The 20,226-nt window shown below is 38.1% G+C and overlaps 1 protein-coding gene across 1 annotated transcript in view; it reads right to left on the minus strand.

Moving 5' to 3' along the window:
• Nucleotides 1-20,226, minus strand: part of LOC150076524 (uncharacterized) — a 67,746-nt gene that overhangs the window by 41,822 nt on the left and 5,698 nt on the right. The window contains exon 2 of the mRNA XM_090387075.1: nucleotides 425-551. Coding sequence (XP_090243201.1) covers nucleotides 425-551 — 127 coding nt within the window. The remainder of the gene's footprint in view (nucleotides 1-424; nucleotides 552-20,226) is intronic.

Below are 20,226 nucleotides of genomic sequence, written 5' to 3' on the forward strand. Positions count from 1 at the left end.
TCCTTTTTCTGTTCTTTGGAACAACCTTCCTTCTTATGCATTTCTGTAAAATTATAATCTACAGAAATTCAAATCCAACATCAAGATATATTTTCAAAAATATATCAAGAGATAAATTAAAGTCTGTGGCAAGTAGTTTTAGATAAGTACAACCAGTTTTTCAATACTCTGTATGACAAAATTAACAAAATATGGCTGAATAGTCAATGATCTTCCAGTCGTCACACTGTAAATAATGTTGTTATATTCTCTACCTGTCCACATTATGAAAGGAATTCACAGCCATGAAATTAATGTGTAATTAATGATTAACAAAACTGATATAAAATTTTTTAAAGGGATATTTTTAAACACTTTACGAAACCAGTAAATGTTTTAAAACTTATTTATTAAAGTTTTAAATAATATTTATGTCTAGCCTGACCTGCAATGAGATTCCAGCAACTTTTTTGTGAGCACACCATTTCTCCTTTCCAGGTTACTCACTATGATGTTCTTACATTGTGATAATTCATTACTGCTGCAGTCTCGACCAGCAACATAGGCCACACCTAGAAGGAATATATATACATATATATATACATACATACACACACACACACGTCAACAGAAACTTGTCAATGCTATTTTCAATACAGCAAGGAAACTCAAGCCACGAAGCAGCCACTTTTATCACTTGTTTTTCAAGGCAACTGAAAAAAGATTAAATTTAAATACGGTCTTAATTGCAGATTTCAGAATAAATATTGAATGACAGAGGATGGAATTAGTTAATAATTTTGATCCTCTTCATAATAAAACCTAATAAAAATATTTTGGTAAACATTTCGTAAATTTGGCACCTGTAAGCCCTAATTTTCATAGGTGCAATTGCTCCAGCAGCCCAAACATTGTGAAGGCCCCAGAGAAATGGAATTGCTGCTTGTCCATAGCCCTGTAGACTTTGGTGGATATTTTTAGGACCTCTAAAAATGTGCCAAGGCACCAGTTCATTAAAATCATTTACATTAAAAAATTAATTTATTCACAAGAAAACAATTCACCAACAATAGTTTCGGTTTTATTAGCCATTCAGGGGTGGTCCCAGGTAAGGGCTAAAGTAGCTTAGCCCCATGTTCAAAATGTCAATTTTTTTACTGTTCTGTGATGATTAAAACTTAATGATTCTGTAGAACAGTGCTTTAGCCTCCATCTTTAGAAAATCCTGGGAACACCCCTGTGTTCCCAGGATTTTCCAACGAAGTCCATGAATTCAAATGGAAACTTTAATTATTTTATTTCAAATGTATTTTATCATAAAACAGATAAGTATAGTAGTGTTAAAAAAATTAAAAATGTTGAAATACTGCCAAACACAAATCAATATGATAAAATGCTGATTTTACAATGCAGTGGTGAAACTACCATACTGCATGATGGAAGAGTTTGATTTGTTCTGGAGACTAAATATGGGTTCCATCACTTCAAGCCTCCAATAAGCAAAGTGATGGTATTGCACAGGTTGATGAGAGTCCTCTACCATCTAGTATTGCCTGGTAACACAGAAGGGCAGCATTCCTCCATAAGGTGCAGGCACCGCACCTCAACCCTTGCTTACGTTGGTTCGCACCTGGGTGGTCACCTACAGTGTGCTAGGTGCCATATTTCAGGACTTGCACATGGGATTATACCCAGGGTTACTAACAGTCCCACCAACATAAAGGTGCAAGCAGAGGATTTGGCTGTCACAGACCGACTGGACTTTGCCGAAATTAGGTCCACTTGACTTGAGTGTCACCTGAGTATCAGTTCCATCAGTGTTTTAGACTGACAGGTAGCAAGAAGAGCTTGGTATATCCGAGAGAATGTCAGTGACAGCCTTAAGGACCAATTTCTTTATTAATTGCCAGAAACATACTGGTTTACTTATGGCAATTTTATTTTTATCATTATTTCAATTTAAAACTTTATCTTTATTACTTTTAAACATTTCCCATAGTTTTAGCTATTTGGAATATAGCATAAATACACTGTTTAGACATATATGAAAAATTCTTCCCATTAAACCTATTATTTAAGCCAAACAAGTAGAGTGATTTACAATATGCAGGGTATTCCAAAAGTGATGGTCAATAATTTAAAGGTAAACTGTACAGACTACAATATGTAAAAAAGCCTAGTAAACATGGTTCCTTAAGTGAATCGTTTGAGATATTGCACTTTTCTAGTTGGGATCCACCACTGACTTGTTTGTTTAGGTTAGGTTATGCTTATTCTCTCCCTTTCCTCTCTCTCAATGCTCTGAGACATAGCAGACATATATTAGGGTCAGGCGCCACCTGTGGTTTTCCACATCTGCGCTGAGCAGACATACTAGTACTTGTCAAAGGATAGTCAACATGGTAAGAGGTTACAGCAACGAAGAGTATGCGGACATGCATTTCACGTATAGTAAAGCCAACGGCAGTGCACTCGAAGCTGCACATTTGTACCAAGAAGCATTTCCCTGGCGAAGGCAGCCCAAAGGCACACATTCATCAGGGTACATCAACACCTTAGAGAACATGGGTGCTTCGCACATGGAGTATGAGCAAGTAGGCCCATAAGCATAACACCTGATGGATAGGGTGCTAGAAAGAATAAAACAAAATCCAGGAATTTCGACAAGGAGGGTTGCTCTACAAGAGCATATACTAAGTCATAGCAGTGTGTCGCAAATTTTACATCGCCAATTACTGTACACCTACCATATCCAGCATGTACAAGGTCTCCGTAATACAGACTACCCTCCCAGAGTGAACTTCTGCCAGTGGATGCAAGTGTGTCCTGAATCCCCAATTTTTAAACAACATTTTGTCCACTGATGAAGATGGGTTTACTCATGATGGTATTTTTAATTTTCATAACTGTCACTTTTGATCCGACAAAAATCATAATGCAATTCACGAGTCATGACATCAGCAACATTTCTCGTTGAATGTCTGGGCAGGACTACTAGAAGACCGTCTAATTGGACCACACTTTCTGCCAAACAGGCTAATAGGAGAGCTGTACCTTCAGTTCCTGCAGAATGTTCTTCAAGACCTCTTGATGATGATAATGTTCCACTTCAGCAATGCCAGAACATGTGGTTTATGTATGATGGTGCACCGGCACATTTTGCTCGAGTTGTGACTTGGTATCTAACTAGAAGGTATGGTCAATGGTGGATAGGTAGAGGTGGGCCTGTAATGTGGCCTCCCAGATCACTAGACTTAAATCCTATGGATTTTTGTACCTGGGGTCATGTAAAAAGCTTGGTGTACACTTCTGACATTAACACAGTTGAGGACTTGCAGTGTTGGGTTGAAGGAGCCTTTCAGCAAATCAGAAATAACCCAGGAATGCCTGAGAGGATTCGCAATTCAATGCAGAGAAGCCTACAAAGCTGTGTACAGACAAGGACAGCATTTTGAACACCTTTTGTAACATCCTATAACATGTAACATCTGTAAAATCCTGTGGGGTTGAAACCAAAAATTAAAATGTATTATCTTATGTTTAATAAAATCATCCTTAGCAAAGGATTCACAGCTTTTTGCTAAACTAGTGCTCCCATAGTCAGTGGCAGATCTTAACAGAAAATGTGCATTATTTCGAAAATGGTTCATTTGCGGCCCGATGTTCGCTGGGACTTTTTTTTGCTTATTTTAGTTTGTACTTTTCACCTTTAAATTATTGGCTATCATTTTTGAAACACCCTGTATAATGAATAAATCTTCCATGATCTCTCTTTTAGGTGTACTATTTTTCACACCCAGAATCAATAATACTATATTGGTGAATTTATGGTTTTGGAAATGCCAAATTTCTTTCTCATTATTAAATTTGCCAATACTATTTTTATTCTCTGATTTACTATCATTATTAATTTGCCATCTGTGCAAGTTCATTTGGCAACATAACTCCAAATTCGTCTGTTCTACATATTGTACCGCACATTCTGCACAATTAACCAAGTAAATTACGTTTTACATATGGAATATTTTGGCATTATTATCTTTACATTTCTGCTTACTGTTCATATAAGGGCATGTTAAACATAAACACCTGTTGGCTAAAACTTGATATGAAGTAGGGGAAGATTTTGTTTCCAGTGTCTTTACCAGGTATCACTTTTTTTTTTTATGAAAACCCCAAGCACGAGAGGTATTAGAACCTATAGTACTGTGCTTCGGTTGGAGGTTGAGAAGACGAAAGAAGATATTTGTTGACATTAGACTTGAACTTCTGTAGACTGTAATTTTCAATAAATATGTACGAAGGAAGTTTGTTCCAGAAAACGGCACTTGACATGGAATAACCCTTTATTTTTATAGATAAATGTTATTTTAGACTTACTTGGGGAGAATAACAGAAAAAGTATCAATAAGAATTACTACCATCTAGTATTGCTTGGTGAACAGAGTTGGTTATTCCCTGTTTATGCTGATTCACACCTGGATGGCCTTCTCCATTATATTGGGTGTAGTGTTTTAACCTTGCACCTGGAGGGGCTATACACCCAGTTACTAACAGCCCCACAATTCCAAAGGTGCAGAGGGTGTGGCTTGCAAAACAGCAGGGCTTGTTCAGCATTCAGCCTGCCCATGTAGGCCCTGAATATCAGAATCCATTGCCATTTTAGACTCACAAGTAGCAACCCTAGCTGTCATCACTCCAAGGATACTTGCAAAAAAGTTTTCTAACCAAATATTCAATACACCTGACAACTTAATAACCAATTCACTCTTAGTCTGTCTGTTCTGCATCAGTTCCCTCTCATCCCTCTGTTTTATATTAATTATCAAAATAATTAATACAAATAAATAAAAATGTTATATATTCGTGATAATTAAGTTATTTGATGTGGCACCTGACCCTCAATGAGGACTAGGAACACTTAGTTAACAAGTAGGTTAGTTGGCAACCCTAGCCTATAGTTATGCCAACACTTGTACATTAGCAGTGTCCAGAGACAACAATATATATTAATCATTGTCATCACGGCCAGGTTCCCGCCAACTGTCTTCTTACCAGTAAAACTTCTTACCAGCATGAACCAGTAAAAGGAAGTGTTTCCTGGATGTTGAAAATACCCCAAGGGCGCTGTTTTAACCACTCAGTTTACGGGCAGTCGCGAAACAATATGTGAAGGTCAGCATCACTATTTTGCAACGAGGGGAAGGGAACAGAAAAACAATTAAATAAATAAATGAACATGACAGCCTGGAGGGCATAATTTCATGCTGATTATCTTGAAACTGTATTAGTAATGCGTGAGTGTGCATTTTAGTGAGAGTGTAAGTTAACAAATTGGTACAGCAAAGGTTACAAATGCTGAGAAATATTTCAATATGAAATTAGAGGCCTCTGGTACCGGGTTCCATATATATGAAAAAGAAATTCAGTGCGACCGGAAGAACAGTAACTGGGTTTAATACGTAATTAACAGGCGCTTTCGAGATTTAAGTATCTCTTCGTCAGCTGCGTGAATACATACATAAATATAAAATAAAATATTTCTCAAATGTTTCGCTAATTGACATTAGTATTAATACTACTAATAAAATATATATAAAGGCAAAATGATGCAACGAGGCGGACTTTTTCTGCATCTCCCAAATCAAAAATAAATATATCATCCATACCTTTTCGGTCGCCAGAAATATCTCTACGTGAAGAAATATGCTAAATATTTCTTAAAGTAGAAGACTGTACCTGGGAAAATCTTGAGTCCAGTTAATGAAAACAACCACCGATGATTTCAAAAAGTGCGCTGAAACGCCGATAAGTTGCCACACTTGTTAATAATACCATAACTTTCTAATAACTACATTTCTACAAACAGAACTGAAAACCGTTTACAAATATCGGGCAAGCGTTTCGTTTCGAAATCTGATTACAGCGCTGTTCACAAATTACTTAAGGTTAATTTAAAATTTTTTGCTACACCTACGTATTGCTTCGTAAAAACATTTTATTCGGCACAGCCGTTTTAATTTATATTCGTTTTCTAATTTTATATACGATTAGAGAAAAAATAAATAGAATCCACTTAGAGTGAAAACTACCCTACTTTTAGAACTTTTCATCCAAATTAACAGGACCCGGATATTTTTGTCAAGCAGCTTTCACCGGCGGTTGAATAAATCAGTTATACCAGGGTCCTGAGCTAGATATCATTATTCTTTTTCTTGGTGATTCTTCTCTCTCTCTCTCTCTCTCTCTCTCTCTCTCTCTCTCTCTCTCTCTCTCTCTCTTTCTCGGGGTTCGGCCTCAGTAGGGGTCCAGCGGCTAAACGGCCATATGAACAACAGAACACACATTTTCAATATCCATACACTTTTAAATCTCTGGCCTTCCCAACGAACTGGTACACCCACATTGAAAGCAACGCGGAGATGGGGGAAATCCCTGGTGCCGTTAGACACTAAATACACTTTACTTTCTCTCGGGGTAATTCAGAAAAATTTTTTTCGCTGGTGCAGCATAAGCCTCAGGCTTCCTTGCACCATATGGCTAATAATAATAACAACTTCAGGGGCCCACATCTGGTGAGTATGAGCTTGGCACACCCAGGGTCCTGGAGGCTGGATATCATCATTCTTTACTTTCTTGGTAGTTCCCCTTCTACTTCTGACTCTCTCTTTCTCACAGTGACTCAATTTTTTGTTTTGCTGGTGTATCATAAACCCCGGTCACCATATGACTAATAATAATAATAATAATAATAATAGAAAGCCCAAAAATGTTTCTGCCCTTTCTAATCCAGATTAATTGAATCCCGTGATTTTCAATTTCAAGTCTAAACCGTAGTTCGAAAAGCAAGCAGATTAATGGACCACATTAATGTATTTCTCAGAAAAAGGTGGGTGATGGGGTATGCTCCTTATCAAAAGCAACCTATGTGCAAAAACTATTATCAGATTCGGAACTTAACAAATAACAGCATAGCACCCCAGCTATCTCACACTTTTCCCTCGTAGCACAGTTAGTAGAATCGCCGTCCGCCCCACACCGGATGGAAAAGACCTGAATTCCAATCTTGTCGATGACGTGAGGAACCTTTATGGGCCTTTTTCATAACGTGGCTGAGTTAGTCTGTCTCAGACGAGGGTCTTCTTGCAGTCACGCAGCTCCCTGAGGAGCTGTTGTGGCCACCATCAAAATCCTCCAACTACATCGATCTTGTGCTCTACGAGCGGCGTCGCAAACTGCCATGTCCAGAAGGCCAGTGATCCAATCTTTCCACCTGGTTGCAGGTCTACTTCTGCTCCTCTTCCCCTCCATTTTCCTTCCATTATATTTTTCGACAGAAAGTTATCACTTCTTACTATGTGTCCAAAATATTTTAAGTTTTCTTCTGTTGATGCTACGAAGACGAATTTTAGGCCTACCAATTTTATTCAATGCCCACTCATTTGTTCTTCGACCAAGGTAAGAAATACGCAGTATTCCCCGGTAGTACCACATTTCAAATGCCTCAATTTTCTTCCTGTCAACTCTTTTCATGCTCCATACTTCACATCCATGTGGCAGGAAAAATGATCCAATTATATGTGTTATCTCTGTACAGTATGTTTGTGTGCATGCACAGCCAGTTCACATATTGCTAAAGCTGAAAACTCTAATCTGATGCATTATCTTATAACGAAATCTAAAAAGAAATTTATGAGGAAGTAAAGTGACTTTCAGTCATAGTTCCTGTGAAACCTCGAACATGGGGCTCACACCTGGTGAGTATGGGCTTGGCAAACCCAGGGTCCTGAACTGGATATCATCATTCTTCTTTCTTGGTGATTCCCTTCTCTCTCTCTCTCTCTCTCTCTCTCTCTCTCTCTCTCTCTCTCTCTCTCTCTCTCTCTCTCTCTCTCTTCTTTCTTTCTCTCTCACTCTCTCTCTCAGGGTGGCATGAGTTTTTTTTTTGGCTGGTGCAGCATAAGCCTCAGCTTCCTTGCACCTTATGGCTAATAATAATAATAATAATGGTCTTTTAGGGATTACTGATAAGTTAGCAGTTAGTACGTTTATGTTTTTTTATCGAATTTTGTTATCCATTTCTTCTTCGTCCGTTATCTTTCTGATTTGGTCGACCATGTTTCTGGCTCTGGTATTCAGTTGGATCATCTTGACGGCATTAGTTGGATGCCGATTATGGTGTGCAGCTATAATCGATTTTGTTCTGTTATCGATTCCCTTAAATAAATTTGACATCTCTGATGGAAAGGTTAGGATCCATTTTTGAGGCCTTGCAATTGGTACATTTAGGGACTTGGTTTTTGTTTGGACAATCATTGTAGGTGTGTCTGTTTTGGTGCAGTGACCTGAGGTAGAATCTTATCGATCAAAGACATGGGAAGTGTGTCCAAAACAGAGGCATTTAAAGCACTTGGTGCTCTTTAAACGGCAGGAGCCCCAGCCAACAAATATTCGTTCTTGTTGAGATATTTTCCATATCTTCCGGGAGAGTTCGACTATCCAGTTGCAATAAGCACCCGATCTGGATTTGGTGGACTACTTGACTTTAAATTCACTTTGAGTTTCGTGCCTGGTGATGTGATCGGCAAGGTTCCTATCATATACTTCCTCATCATCTTTGAAAATTCCTGTCAACATCGAAGATTACAATAGATGGGTCTTTCGGTTTGGGTATCTTAGTGTTAAGTCCAAGTTCATTTATCTCTGGGATTTGGATGATATTTTCTGCATCATTTTTAGAAGCAGCCTCGTTATAATACCGGCGTTACGGATTTTTCTGAGGATTTTTATTTTTATGGTTTTCATTTGAGGTTTAAAGTTGGTAATTATCGATTCTTTGACAGCCTCACTTGAAATAAATTATCCATCCTGGATCACGCAAAGGATAACTAGGTTTTGTTTTCTGTTCTGTGTGGGATCGGGAGGAGCAAATAGCTTGTCTGTCATTGGTAGGGTCCTCAGCACTTCTGAATAGGACCGGGGGCGCTACGGCTTCCCACTTAATTCCTCGTTCTTGGTGTGGTGGTGGTAATCATCAAACCTGATATTCAGTTCACTGTTCATTAGGTGGCAGCCGTTATCAGCTAGTGGTATGACAACGTTATTGGGAGGAGGATCATTAATTTTTGGCTGCAGTACCATGGAAGCATAAAATGCTTCTGAATTAGGTGCAGGTAACAACGTTGATCGAGTCTGGGGGGTTTGATTGAGTTGCCAGATCCGGGAAGGATGGGTCCTGGGTGCTATGGCTGGTCCAAGCTGGACTAGTGAAGGCCTTTGACAGAGTATTATTTGTTTTTCAGTTGTTCGTTCAATTGCTCTTAATTGTTCATTCTGGATTATTAAGTCGTGCAACATTTTTGCAGTGTGCGCCAGCAGCCTGTGACTTTTTGGGCAGCTGGCTTGGTCACTATACTGCCTTCAAAGCATAGGCAGTGTTCCATCATGGATCTGAGGATCATAATTTTCTCCAGGTGAGAGCAATCCTTATCTAATGAGCACTGCATGGAGTCTAGATCTTTTTCTAGTTCTTCCCAGTGAGCAGCTGGGGGGAAACTGATCCTAGTGAATTTCCCGACTACATTTTTGGGGGTGCAGTTTTAGCCGTTTTTGCTCAGTTGGAGGGGGTATGAATTGTCCATCTTGGTGTCCACACTCTCGACCTCGTCCATGGCATCATCAATATTATTAACATTAAGCAAATCCCGTTGAAAGGGAACATCATTGTCTAATTTAATTGATCTATTGTTGAGTGTTTTATTTGAAACAGAATTTGGGCAGGTGTTCTCAAAACACTTCCTCATTCTCGGAGGAGTGCCACTCTCTGCTTGAAGGCGCAATAGCATAACTATGGGGATTTATAATTTGACATTTTTGTTTATTTATTTTATTTTATTATTATTATTTATTTAGATTTTTTGACGTAAATACGTCTTTAAATTCGATCCGGTATAGGGGGCTCTCTACGGAAACTCTAGCGACCAATAAAATGGCAAGATTTGTCGCGTTTATATCTCGCAAACTATAAATGATAATCTAATGATTTAAATTTTGTTGGATAGAGGATTTAAGTCCGTATCTAAAATGGTGGGTAGTGGGGATGTGCAGCGGTGAGGGGGAGAGGGGTAGCGCTTGCGCGTGAACACTGAAAATGTGTACGCCCCGCGGCGTTTGGGCAGTGTAACTTTGGATTGCGAAGAGATTGGACGTTGAAATTAGTGTCGATTTGTAGAGAATAACAGGATCTACAATATTATTTAACAATAATAACCGATAAAATACAATTTGTAAAGTTATAAGCCGATAAGTGTGCTGAGTTGAAGAAAATTTTTATAATGTCGAAAATATTGCAAAGGAAATATGAACAGAAATGTAAGAAACGTATATCTTTTGGAAAAAAAATTCAAAAGGAATCAGAAAAGCCCAAATTAACTAATGCCGAACGATGCAGATTGTACAGAGAGCGCAAGAAAGCCGAGCGCGTCAACGCCGACGCGAGTACTTCGAGTGCGCTGCCTCCTGAATCGATGGATATTGACTTGGAATGTGATAACTTTGAAACATTAAATGATGAAATGAGAAGAAATGACAATATTATTGTCGCAGTTCGTTTTGAAGAGTTTGTAAAGAGATGGCAGTGGGCCGATGTCCATTACTTCACTTATAACCACCAAGACTTTATTCATTTTCATCTTACCCTTCCTCTAATAACATAGACGGACTCACGTCTTAAAAGATTGCGGTTGTGTCCCCGTACACAACCCATCTCAATTTTTTTTTTTTTTTTTGAAGTGGTTAATTTCAATTTATATTAAATTCCCACATATGCCTTGCATACAGGAACCACTACGTTAAGTTGGCAATTGCAGTTTTGTGCTGCAGAAATATCCAAGGTTTTCGGAAAGCTTCTTAATGGCGACTCGAAAAACGTGTAGGATCGGAAGGAAAACAATATGGCTGCGAACAAAGGAGACGGGCATAAAATATGGTAAATAAACTTCCAAAGTCAGAAATAAGCAACTAAAGTGTAAAATAAAGAACTAGTTGAGATAACTAGTTTAAGAGTTTCCTAGGAGGACTCCATTTACAGTCAATTTTCCATTTTACAAGTGCAGGGTTCTTGTGGATTATTCTGCAACACAGAGAGAAACGGAAGACAGAAAAAATAATTACAAGTTTAATACTAATTGTAAAACACACATATATTAAATATTAAATACATGCAAAAGCTTTCGGTTATTCAGGTACCCTTCATCAGTCAAACTGACAGTTAAGAGTGTGGAACATGAGGGCGTGTACTGCCAGTCGTGTATATGAAACTGCGTGACGCAATGGTTAATTGTTTGGTGTTGAAGCCTGCGGTTGTGACGTATGTGAACGTTCATCAAAATGGTTTTATGTTGAAGCCTGCGTTGTGACGTATGTTCATCAAAATGGTTGCTTCAATAATAGGGTGGACCCGACATCCACTGCTTCTGTTGACTGAGGTGGTAGAGCATGTGATGTTCAGCGACTCCAACCAGGCACGTCGCCGGTACTGGCGGGACTTATCTACAATCACAAAATCGCGATGCGGGTCAATGTCGTGAAGTGTTCGACCAGAAGTGTTCGACAATGGCCAAATGTTCTGCGGATGGTTCTTTTGAAATACTTTTGCCGAGCCGTCTCCCATATTCCTCGATGTAGCAGCCCAGGCCACTTGTAGTAAGGTGGCCTTACTACAAAGTGGCCTTCCTTTCTTTTTTTTTTTTCTTTTGTTAACCAGTGGAAAATATTCTTCTGATTTTCACGTAATTTTTTAATTGGTAAAAAAAAAAAAAAAAAAAAAAAATTATGATGTTAGGTAGATTATGATAGTATGGGTAGATGTAAATGATTACATCTACCCATAGATGTAATAAATTTAATCTTTTCATTTAATGTAAATGATTACATGAGTGTGATTACACGAGTAATCATTTTATTTACATTACATCATTAATTTACACCCAATATAAATGATGTAAATGATTACTCACGTAATCATTTACATCATTTACCGTGCAGACTTGTTAATCGGTAAGGTAATAAAGTGTAAATCTGTGCATGATATCTTTACTTTTATAGCCTGTGGATAATATTCCTCCTATTTTCACTTATTAGAATCGCCGTTAATAGAATTAAAATTCCATTCGTAAATGTGATCACAATAATTGCCGCTTACTACATATTGCGTAACGAATGTATTTTATGGAGTGTCCGTCGTAAAGTAATTTGATCGTACGGTGAACCAATAAAAGCAGGGGTCCACTGTAGTGAGCGTTGTAAGGCGTATAGCGCACGTACACATGCAATGCTTCCAAGTATTGACAAAAAGGCCACACAAAATGATTCATCCTCCCACCATTGTCCCACTCCGTATCGGGCACGAGGTGATGCATGACCCAATCAGTACCCCTACTGATTGCGCCATGCTCTTTCTTTCGTCATTCTCCATCGTATTTAATGAAAAATTTCGAAGGAAAAAATTTATAATTCAACATGTCGAAGACTAATAGTAAGCATTGTAAGGCGTATAGAGCACGTATATATGCAATGCGACCATCTAAACCACCTCCATTGAGTAGAAAGGAGAAATCTAAGCTATTTCGACAGCGGAAGAAATTACAGCGTGCAATGCAGTTGAACAAAGAAGCCGGAGAAGATCCATCCACATCTTCAGAGCCTTACAACATCTCCCCGGAAATGTTAGAAGTGAATTTGGAAGGAGTCGTGGAAGTGGATACTACAAATAAAAACGATGAAGAGTCCTAGCTCACGACGAAGACAAAGCCCAGTCGTAAACGAAAAGCGAAGAAGACACAACTGACTGCCAGAAGTACTCCATCGAATCGTTCAACACGTAGCGGGCGTAATACACAGCCGGGGCAGCAACAGGATTTTAAGAAACACCGAAGCATCCACGCACAATTTAAACGTACATTCCTAGATAATGATTTTGGTTCCATGTAGGATCGGCTTTGGTTCAAGAACAATGTGAAGATTGTAGCAGCTCAAGATCACGCTCTTCTTCAAACAGCATTTTCAAATGAGGATGCCAGTCACATGTCGGCCCTATAACAGCTGTCGTGGCTCTCTCGAAAACAAAGTGATTCCGGCTCTATCGAAGTCAAATGGTTTTAAATATCATCGGATGCCACAGCACTTGCCGAAACTAGATTTAGTAACGGAACGCCTCATATCTCCAAGGCTCCCATTCATGCAGATTCGTCGCTTGCGGCATTCAAACGATGAACATGGGATCCCCAGTCAAATGATAAATGTTCGCCTAAAGAAGTTTTAACTTAACTTCAGCTATGTATGCTCAGCACACACACACACCCAATTTTTTTTTTTTTAGACAAATGACAGCAGCAACCCCAGCCTCAGTCACATTGCATTTCAAAACATCAACAATGAAACTTGACCATATCCCCTCTACTGGCTCCGACTACGTTGTCATATGTGTAACACATTATTTTTAACCAACTTTTAAAATCAGGGATGTTCAAAAGAGACACCCTGTATGCAAACCTAAATGATACGCTGCACAAGAGACAAGTGATTTTCCAGCACTTTTCCTGAGGGTCGACCCTAAACATGACACAAAAGTTCACACATATCATTATTTGCAGAAAAATTCCTCACATTTCTGCAGCTAAGTTAATTAAGCTGAAATAACGCTGTAAGATTACATATTTTGTATTTTTATTTTTTAAATTAGTTTAGAAATGGAAGATTTACCTCCACATTTTATTTTTTAAATAGAGAAATATAGTAGAAGATACCCCCTGTAAAGGCGTCTTTCTGGGATAGCAGACGGTATTAACTTAACTCGAAAACATTCATGTTAAGGTGAATGAACAGAAAAATCGATCTGAGAATAACACTGCTATTCACAAAATACAATCTTATACAGTATTTCAGTTCTTACTTGCCGACCGGGCTAGCCGAGTGGGTAAAGTACCTGCCCGGCAACCCAAGGTCACGGGTTCGATTCCCGCCTCGGGCTTGGATCAAAGTACTGCAAAAACCTTGGGAGGTGCAATATGGCCATAGAAGCCGATGCGCCAACAACTACCAAATCAAAAAAAAAAAAAAAGAAGTTCTTACTTCAAACTTTTTTAACTCAAACTGCAGATATTATATTTTTATGTATCAACATAAAATAGCATTTTTGCTCTTAATGGAGAAAACAATAATTCTACAATGAAGAAAATTATAATTTTTCCTATTTGTTATTTAGGAGCATTGGCAACTAAGGCCAATATTGCTCCGAGGATATACGGTGGTCATTCCTTGACCTTTCCGCATCCTCCGTATTTGTTGGGCACGGGCTCGAACCCCGTCTAATCAAAAAGCGTGCGCTACGCACTGCTACTCCTGCCCACCTGGCTACGGAGGCGCCTATAATTTCTCCTAATCAAGAAAATAATTACCTTTTTATGTAATTACCTTTTCATATGAAATCAGAAGTTCAACACTAGCGAAGTACGAAATCAAAAGCAGAATCATAAGTGATTTATAAGGTGTTTATTATGAACAAATATTTTCCAGCAGAACAGCTTTTATCATGAAAAAATGGCTCAAAAGGTAGTAGCGTATTAGAAAAATTCACATCTTTATTCAATCACTGAATTCTTTAACGGAATTTGCTTCTTTGAGGCTTGTCACTCAGGTATGGCGATCAGGCTTGCTATCTGAGTGCCCAAAACGCTGATGGATATTTGAGTTCAGCACAAGAAGCTTATGATTTGGAATACATGTTAAGAAAACTGCATCTTACATATAACCAATGGGGCCTCAATATCAATTTTACAAAAACAGAATTTCTAAGCACAGCGGAGCATCTAGACGAATTGGAAGTTACTGTTAACTTCTTCAAGTACCTTGAATGTATTATAACTAAGAAAGGACTGGAGAAAGAGGAAGTTAGCACACGAATTCATCAAAGTAGGAAGATTCTTTGTGCTCTCAATACTATACGGTGGGACAACAATATCTCCCTTAGGACAATAAAACATATCGGACAATCGTTAGTGGAATAAGTACTTTGTTACGGATGCGAGGTGTGGACACTGAAAAAGGGTAACAAAAAGAAGCTTAGGGCCCTAGAGGTGGACTACGATCCATCTCAAGCCCTAGAGGTGGTCCATCTCAAGCTTGGAAACTCTAGCACTTCGTCGAAGTGCTAGAGTTTCCAAGCTTGAGATGGACACAAACGAGGGAATTACAAGGTGTTTGCACACAGATGAAGATATTATAGAACGAATTGAAAATTGGAGGCCGAGATAGTGTGGACATCTACGCATGAATGAAGAGAGATGGCCTAAAATTTTATGAGTGGCCTAAAATTTTGCATGATTTTCTACGGCATCCTCGTCTTCGCTTTCCACAAGGAAAGTGAAGATGATGATGCCGTAGAAAATCATGGAATATTAACTATGAGAGAGAAAAATTTGAAAGTTGAAGACGCCCAAGTCCGGCAACTTTGAAAAATGGGAATGACAAGGCGACGATCTGTCGAATATAGATAGATATTCGGGTGACACTTGAGTCAGTGGTACGAATTTGAAAAATCTGGTCGTTCTGCAACGACCTCTGCATGCACCTTCACGATGGCGAGACTGTTAGTAACTCTGAGTACAATCCCCATGTGCGAGTCCTGAAATAAGGCACTTGGTATACTAGAGGTGACCACTAGGTGCGAAACAACGTGAGCAGAAGTCATTCACACCACACTGAGGAATGTCGCCCCTCTGTGTTACCAAGTAATACTAGGTGGTAGACGATTCCCATTGACCGGCACGATACTATCACTTTGCTTATTAGAGGTTTGAAGTGGTGGAACTCGTGTTTGGTCTGCAAAGCAAAGCAAAGGTCCTGCACCCCCTCATTTCTTCCATCATGGAATATGATTGATGTCTTTTGAAGTTATAATAGGCATTATGGCGAGATCCAATCTTCCTTACATTTCTAAGGTACAGCTCTGAAATGCTGTTCCCAGGTCGGGGCTAGACAGTTCACCAGACCGAACCTAATGGTCCTCTTTCTAGGAAGCATCCGGATCAGCTGATCATTAGTGTATAATCTTCAGTCACTCTGCCGGATAGTGACTGAAGGAAGACTGAGTAGTCCGTATGCGGAGGGTCAGTGTTGAGGCCACATTATGTCAGGGATCTGGGTACATATTGTGTGTACGCTATATCCAAAAATTTCATTACTTCCTACATGCCCTGTCTCTTCTTTTCTTTACTGCTGAAAATATCACAAATAGTCAAACTAATAGAGCAAACTTACCTCCCAAACACTTCCTCGTTCAAATCACGAATGGTCTCGGTTCCAATCTCAATGACGTTCACTTACAATCTGCCAAACCCCACTTACTTTTCGACAGAATCCAAATTACCAGTTGATTCAACCACTCGTCATCTCAGGTGTCCTATTTTATTTTCTGTACGGATCCTTTCGCTTCAAAAGTGGTACACGTAGATATATCTTGTCTGATGGTCCATAAGAGACTTAGTAATTGGAATCTTCCCTTTTCAATCTTCTCTCCCTTAAAATCTCTGTATCATCATTATGTAAGTATTTCTTCTTGTTAATTGATTGCACACCCGATTTATCACATCATGAATGAACAAATGTCCCGAATAATCAGATATGTGCAAATTATAGACAGAAAAAATTCATCAATAGAAGAGAGTTTCATTGATTTTATAGAAAATAAAGAAAAGACTGCCATTGGATTGGCGACAGAAATTCTTACCAAATTAGAAAAGAATGGACTTGACATTAAAAATGTCAGTTGGCAGAGATACGATAACGGGGCCAATATGGCTGAAAATATAATGGCGTACAGTCAATAATTTAAACAAACAATGAATTTACAACGTTTGTACTATGTTCGGCACATAGTCTTAATTTAGCTGGTGTATATGCAGCGTCAATAACGTCTGAGATGACAAGTTTTTTTTGTCATTGTTCAAAGGATATTTACTTTTTTTTTTCTGGTTCCACTAGTCGCTGGGAAATTTGAATGAATACTTTGAAGATTTCACTTAAAAGATATACAGACACAAGATTACCCCAGGGGCTCACATCTAGTGAGTATGGGCTTGACACACCCAGGGTCCCGACCTGGATACCATCATTCTTCTCTTTCTTGGTGATTTCCTTCTACTTCTCTCTCTCTCTCTCTCTGGGTCCTAGGGTAAATCAATTTTTTTTGGCTGGTGCAGCATAAGCCTCAGGCTTCCTTGCACGATATGGCTAACAATAATAATAATAATAATAATAATAATAAGATGGTCATCCCAAGAACGAGCTATAAAATCTTTCTTCTTACAAATAACAAAAGTTCATGAAGATACGTCTGCAAATGCAGAAACTATCAGTATTGCTCAAAGTCTGCTTTTACAAATAGACTATCCATTTTTATTCAGATTGGCTATATGGAATAAAATTCTTCATAATATTGACTGTGTGAATAAAGCATTGCAAGCTAAAAAGCTTTGTATACGTAACTTTTCCCAATTAATAAGTGGATTGATAAAAAAAAATCTCCAAGAAATACGGGAAAGTGAATTTCAAGATATTTTCGGATGTGCTGCTGCCACAGCAGAAAAAATGGATATACCAGCTACATTTCGAGATGAAAGAAGAAGAAAGAAAAAAGAATGGCGCTTTATGAATCTTCAGACAATTTCAGTTTATCTGCCGAACAACAATTTTGTATTGAAATTAAATTTGTTTTGGATGTTCTTATGAATGACTTAGGAAGCACTAGATTTGAAAAACTGAATACTATTTCTTCATATTTTGATTTGGAACTTCACTCACATTAATTAATAAATCTGACTTGAAGAAGGCTGCTTCCAACCTTGCATTAAAATACAACAAAGATTTAAATGCGTCAGATATTTCAACAGAAATTGAAAGTTTCAAAAATCATGTTTTATCAAGTCTGCATAATATAAAATTTGTAACCTCTTTACAACTTCTCCAATTCATTCATGAGTATTATCGAAGAGAATCTTATCCAAATATAGAAATAGCGTTACGAATTTTTCTTACTCTGCCTGTAACAGTAACTTCTTGTGAAATGTGCTTCAGCAAACTTAAATTGATTAAAAATTACCTTAGATCAACAACCAGACAAGAGCGACTAACCAACTTATCAATTATATCCATTGAAAATTAGGTTGCATAAAACATAAATCAAGATAAAATTATTGATGATTTTGCTTCGGCAAAAGCGAAAAAAATTCTATTAAAATAATTGCATATTTTTATTTTAAGTTATAATGTTAAAAGTACTATAGCTCACAATATTTTGTTTCTATGATTTTATACTAGATGTATAAACATAAGCTATCTGTGATTTTTTAATTTCTTTGTAGTTTATATAGAAACAAAGTCTCTGTAGATATAAATGAATATTTGTAAGTTTCTTTTTCTTTGATATTTTATTTTGTTATATTCATTGTATTATTTAAATTATTTTATTAATAAATATATGCAAATCATTAGAACTTTTCCACCCGGTGTGGGAAGGACAGCAATCCTACCAACTGTGTTACAAGAGTGTGTGTACACATGCAGGAGAGCATTGTAGATCATTACAAAAGTAATTTTTACGAATTCCTAGATTGACTACCTGCATATAATGGGGGGGAGGGCGTTCTTATATTACTTTTGCCCCAGGTGTAGGGTTGCCTAGTTTCGGCTCTGAATGCTCGTTATAACCAAGTTCGACTTCTTTCATAATTACAGGTAATAATTCAACAACATTCAACGAGAAACTGTTTAATTTTCGGATTCATCATACACACTTTTGTAGTTATGGTAAAAATGAAAACTAAACAGTTTTCATTTTTACCATAATTATACTGCCCTAATTACAGTGACATTAGACAACAGACGGTTAGTGTAGGAGGACTTCTTCCTGGGCAGAAACATATGTTTCTTGAAAATTCAAACAACTTGAATGACTTAAAAAGTTTTGCAAATCAGGTATTTAATCGTAGAACACAATTAGTTTTGAATATGTTGTCAACATTTAATAGAGCTAATAGATAATTACAAGATTATCGATTGATATACAATGGAATTTAGATGGATGAGTTTAGAAGATTAAAGGAAACAAGTCTTCATTTTGGGAAATAAATATGTTAGTTAATTTGGACGCTGCAGAGTATTTATAATATAGAATGACTTCAAATTATTATTACTTTTGTGTTATGTATTACATTGCTCGACAAAATTAACAAAACACGTAGAAATTAACAAAATTAACAAAACGCGACAAAATTTGGTACTGTGGTGTACCGCAAAATAACGATGAAATGAGGACACAACGAGAAATTTAGGACAGGCATAACGAACGTTTATATGGGTTGTATAAGAATTACCAAAAAAGTCACATTACAGAAGTCGATACAAGATATTCGACAATATGGTAATGACATCAGTACGGGTATGATCCCCTCCAACCACTAAACAGAACTCAGAGATGTGGCCTATGCTCGATATAAGGGTGTCTATAAGATTATGTGGCAACAAATACCATTTCTTTCACCAGCGCAGATCTTAGCTCACCAAGTGACCCAGGAGTTGGCTGTAGGCGTGCAATGCGACGCCCAAGAGCGCCCCACACATGTTCAATCAAATTTAAGTCTGTGATCGTGCTGGCCACGGGAGTCGTTGAATATCTTCAGTTACAAGATATTCCTCCACCACTTGAGCTCTATGTGCAGTGGCTTTATCGTGCATGAAAAGAAAATCTGGGCCAACAGAACCCCTAAAAGGTCGCTCATAAGGTTCGAGGATCTGTTGTCGGTACCTCTCCATAGTTACGATACCACTATCAAAAATATGAAGAGGAATACGAAGTGTTCCTCTTCATATTTCTCGGTTCCTCCACCGTAAGTGTTCCTTTCGCAGATGTCCGATGGATGGTACCGCATTCCTCATTGTCTCCAGATAATTGTTTGTTAGTTGTTGGGTTTTTAGGAGCATTAGCAATTAAGGCCATATTGCTCTGGGATATGCGGTGGTCATTCTCTGACGTTTCCGCATCCTCCGTATTTGGTGGTGACGTGCTCGAACCCCGGTCTAATCAAAAAGCGTGTGCTATGCACTGCTGCTCCTTCCCACCTGGCTACGGAGGCGCCTCTCTCCCTCTCTCTCTTCTCACGTCTAGAATCTGTTTGTAGACTGAAACGAGAA

Source organism: Mastigoproctus giganteus, chromosome 13, assembly GCF_048544385.1.
Source record: "Mastigoproctus giganteus isolate SK-2022 chromosome 13, ASM4854438v1, whole genome shotgun sequence".
Lineage (NCBI taxonomy): Eukaryota > Metazoa > Arthropoda > Arachnida > Uropygi > Thelyphonidae > Mastigoproctus > Mastigoproctus giganteus.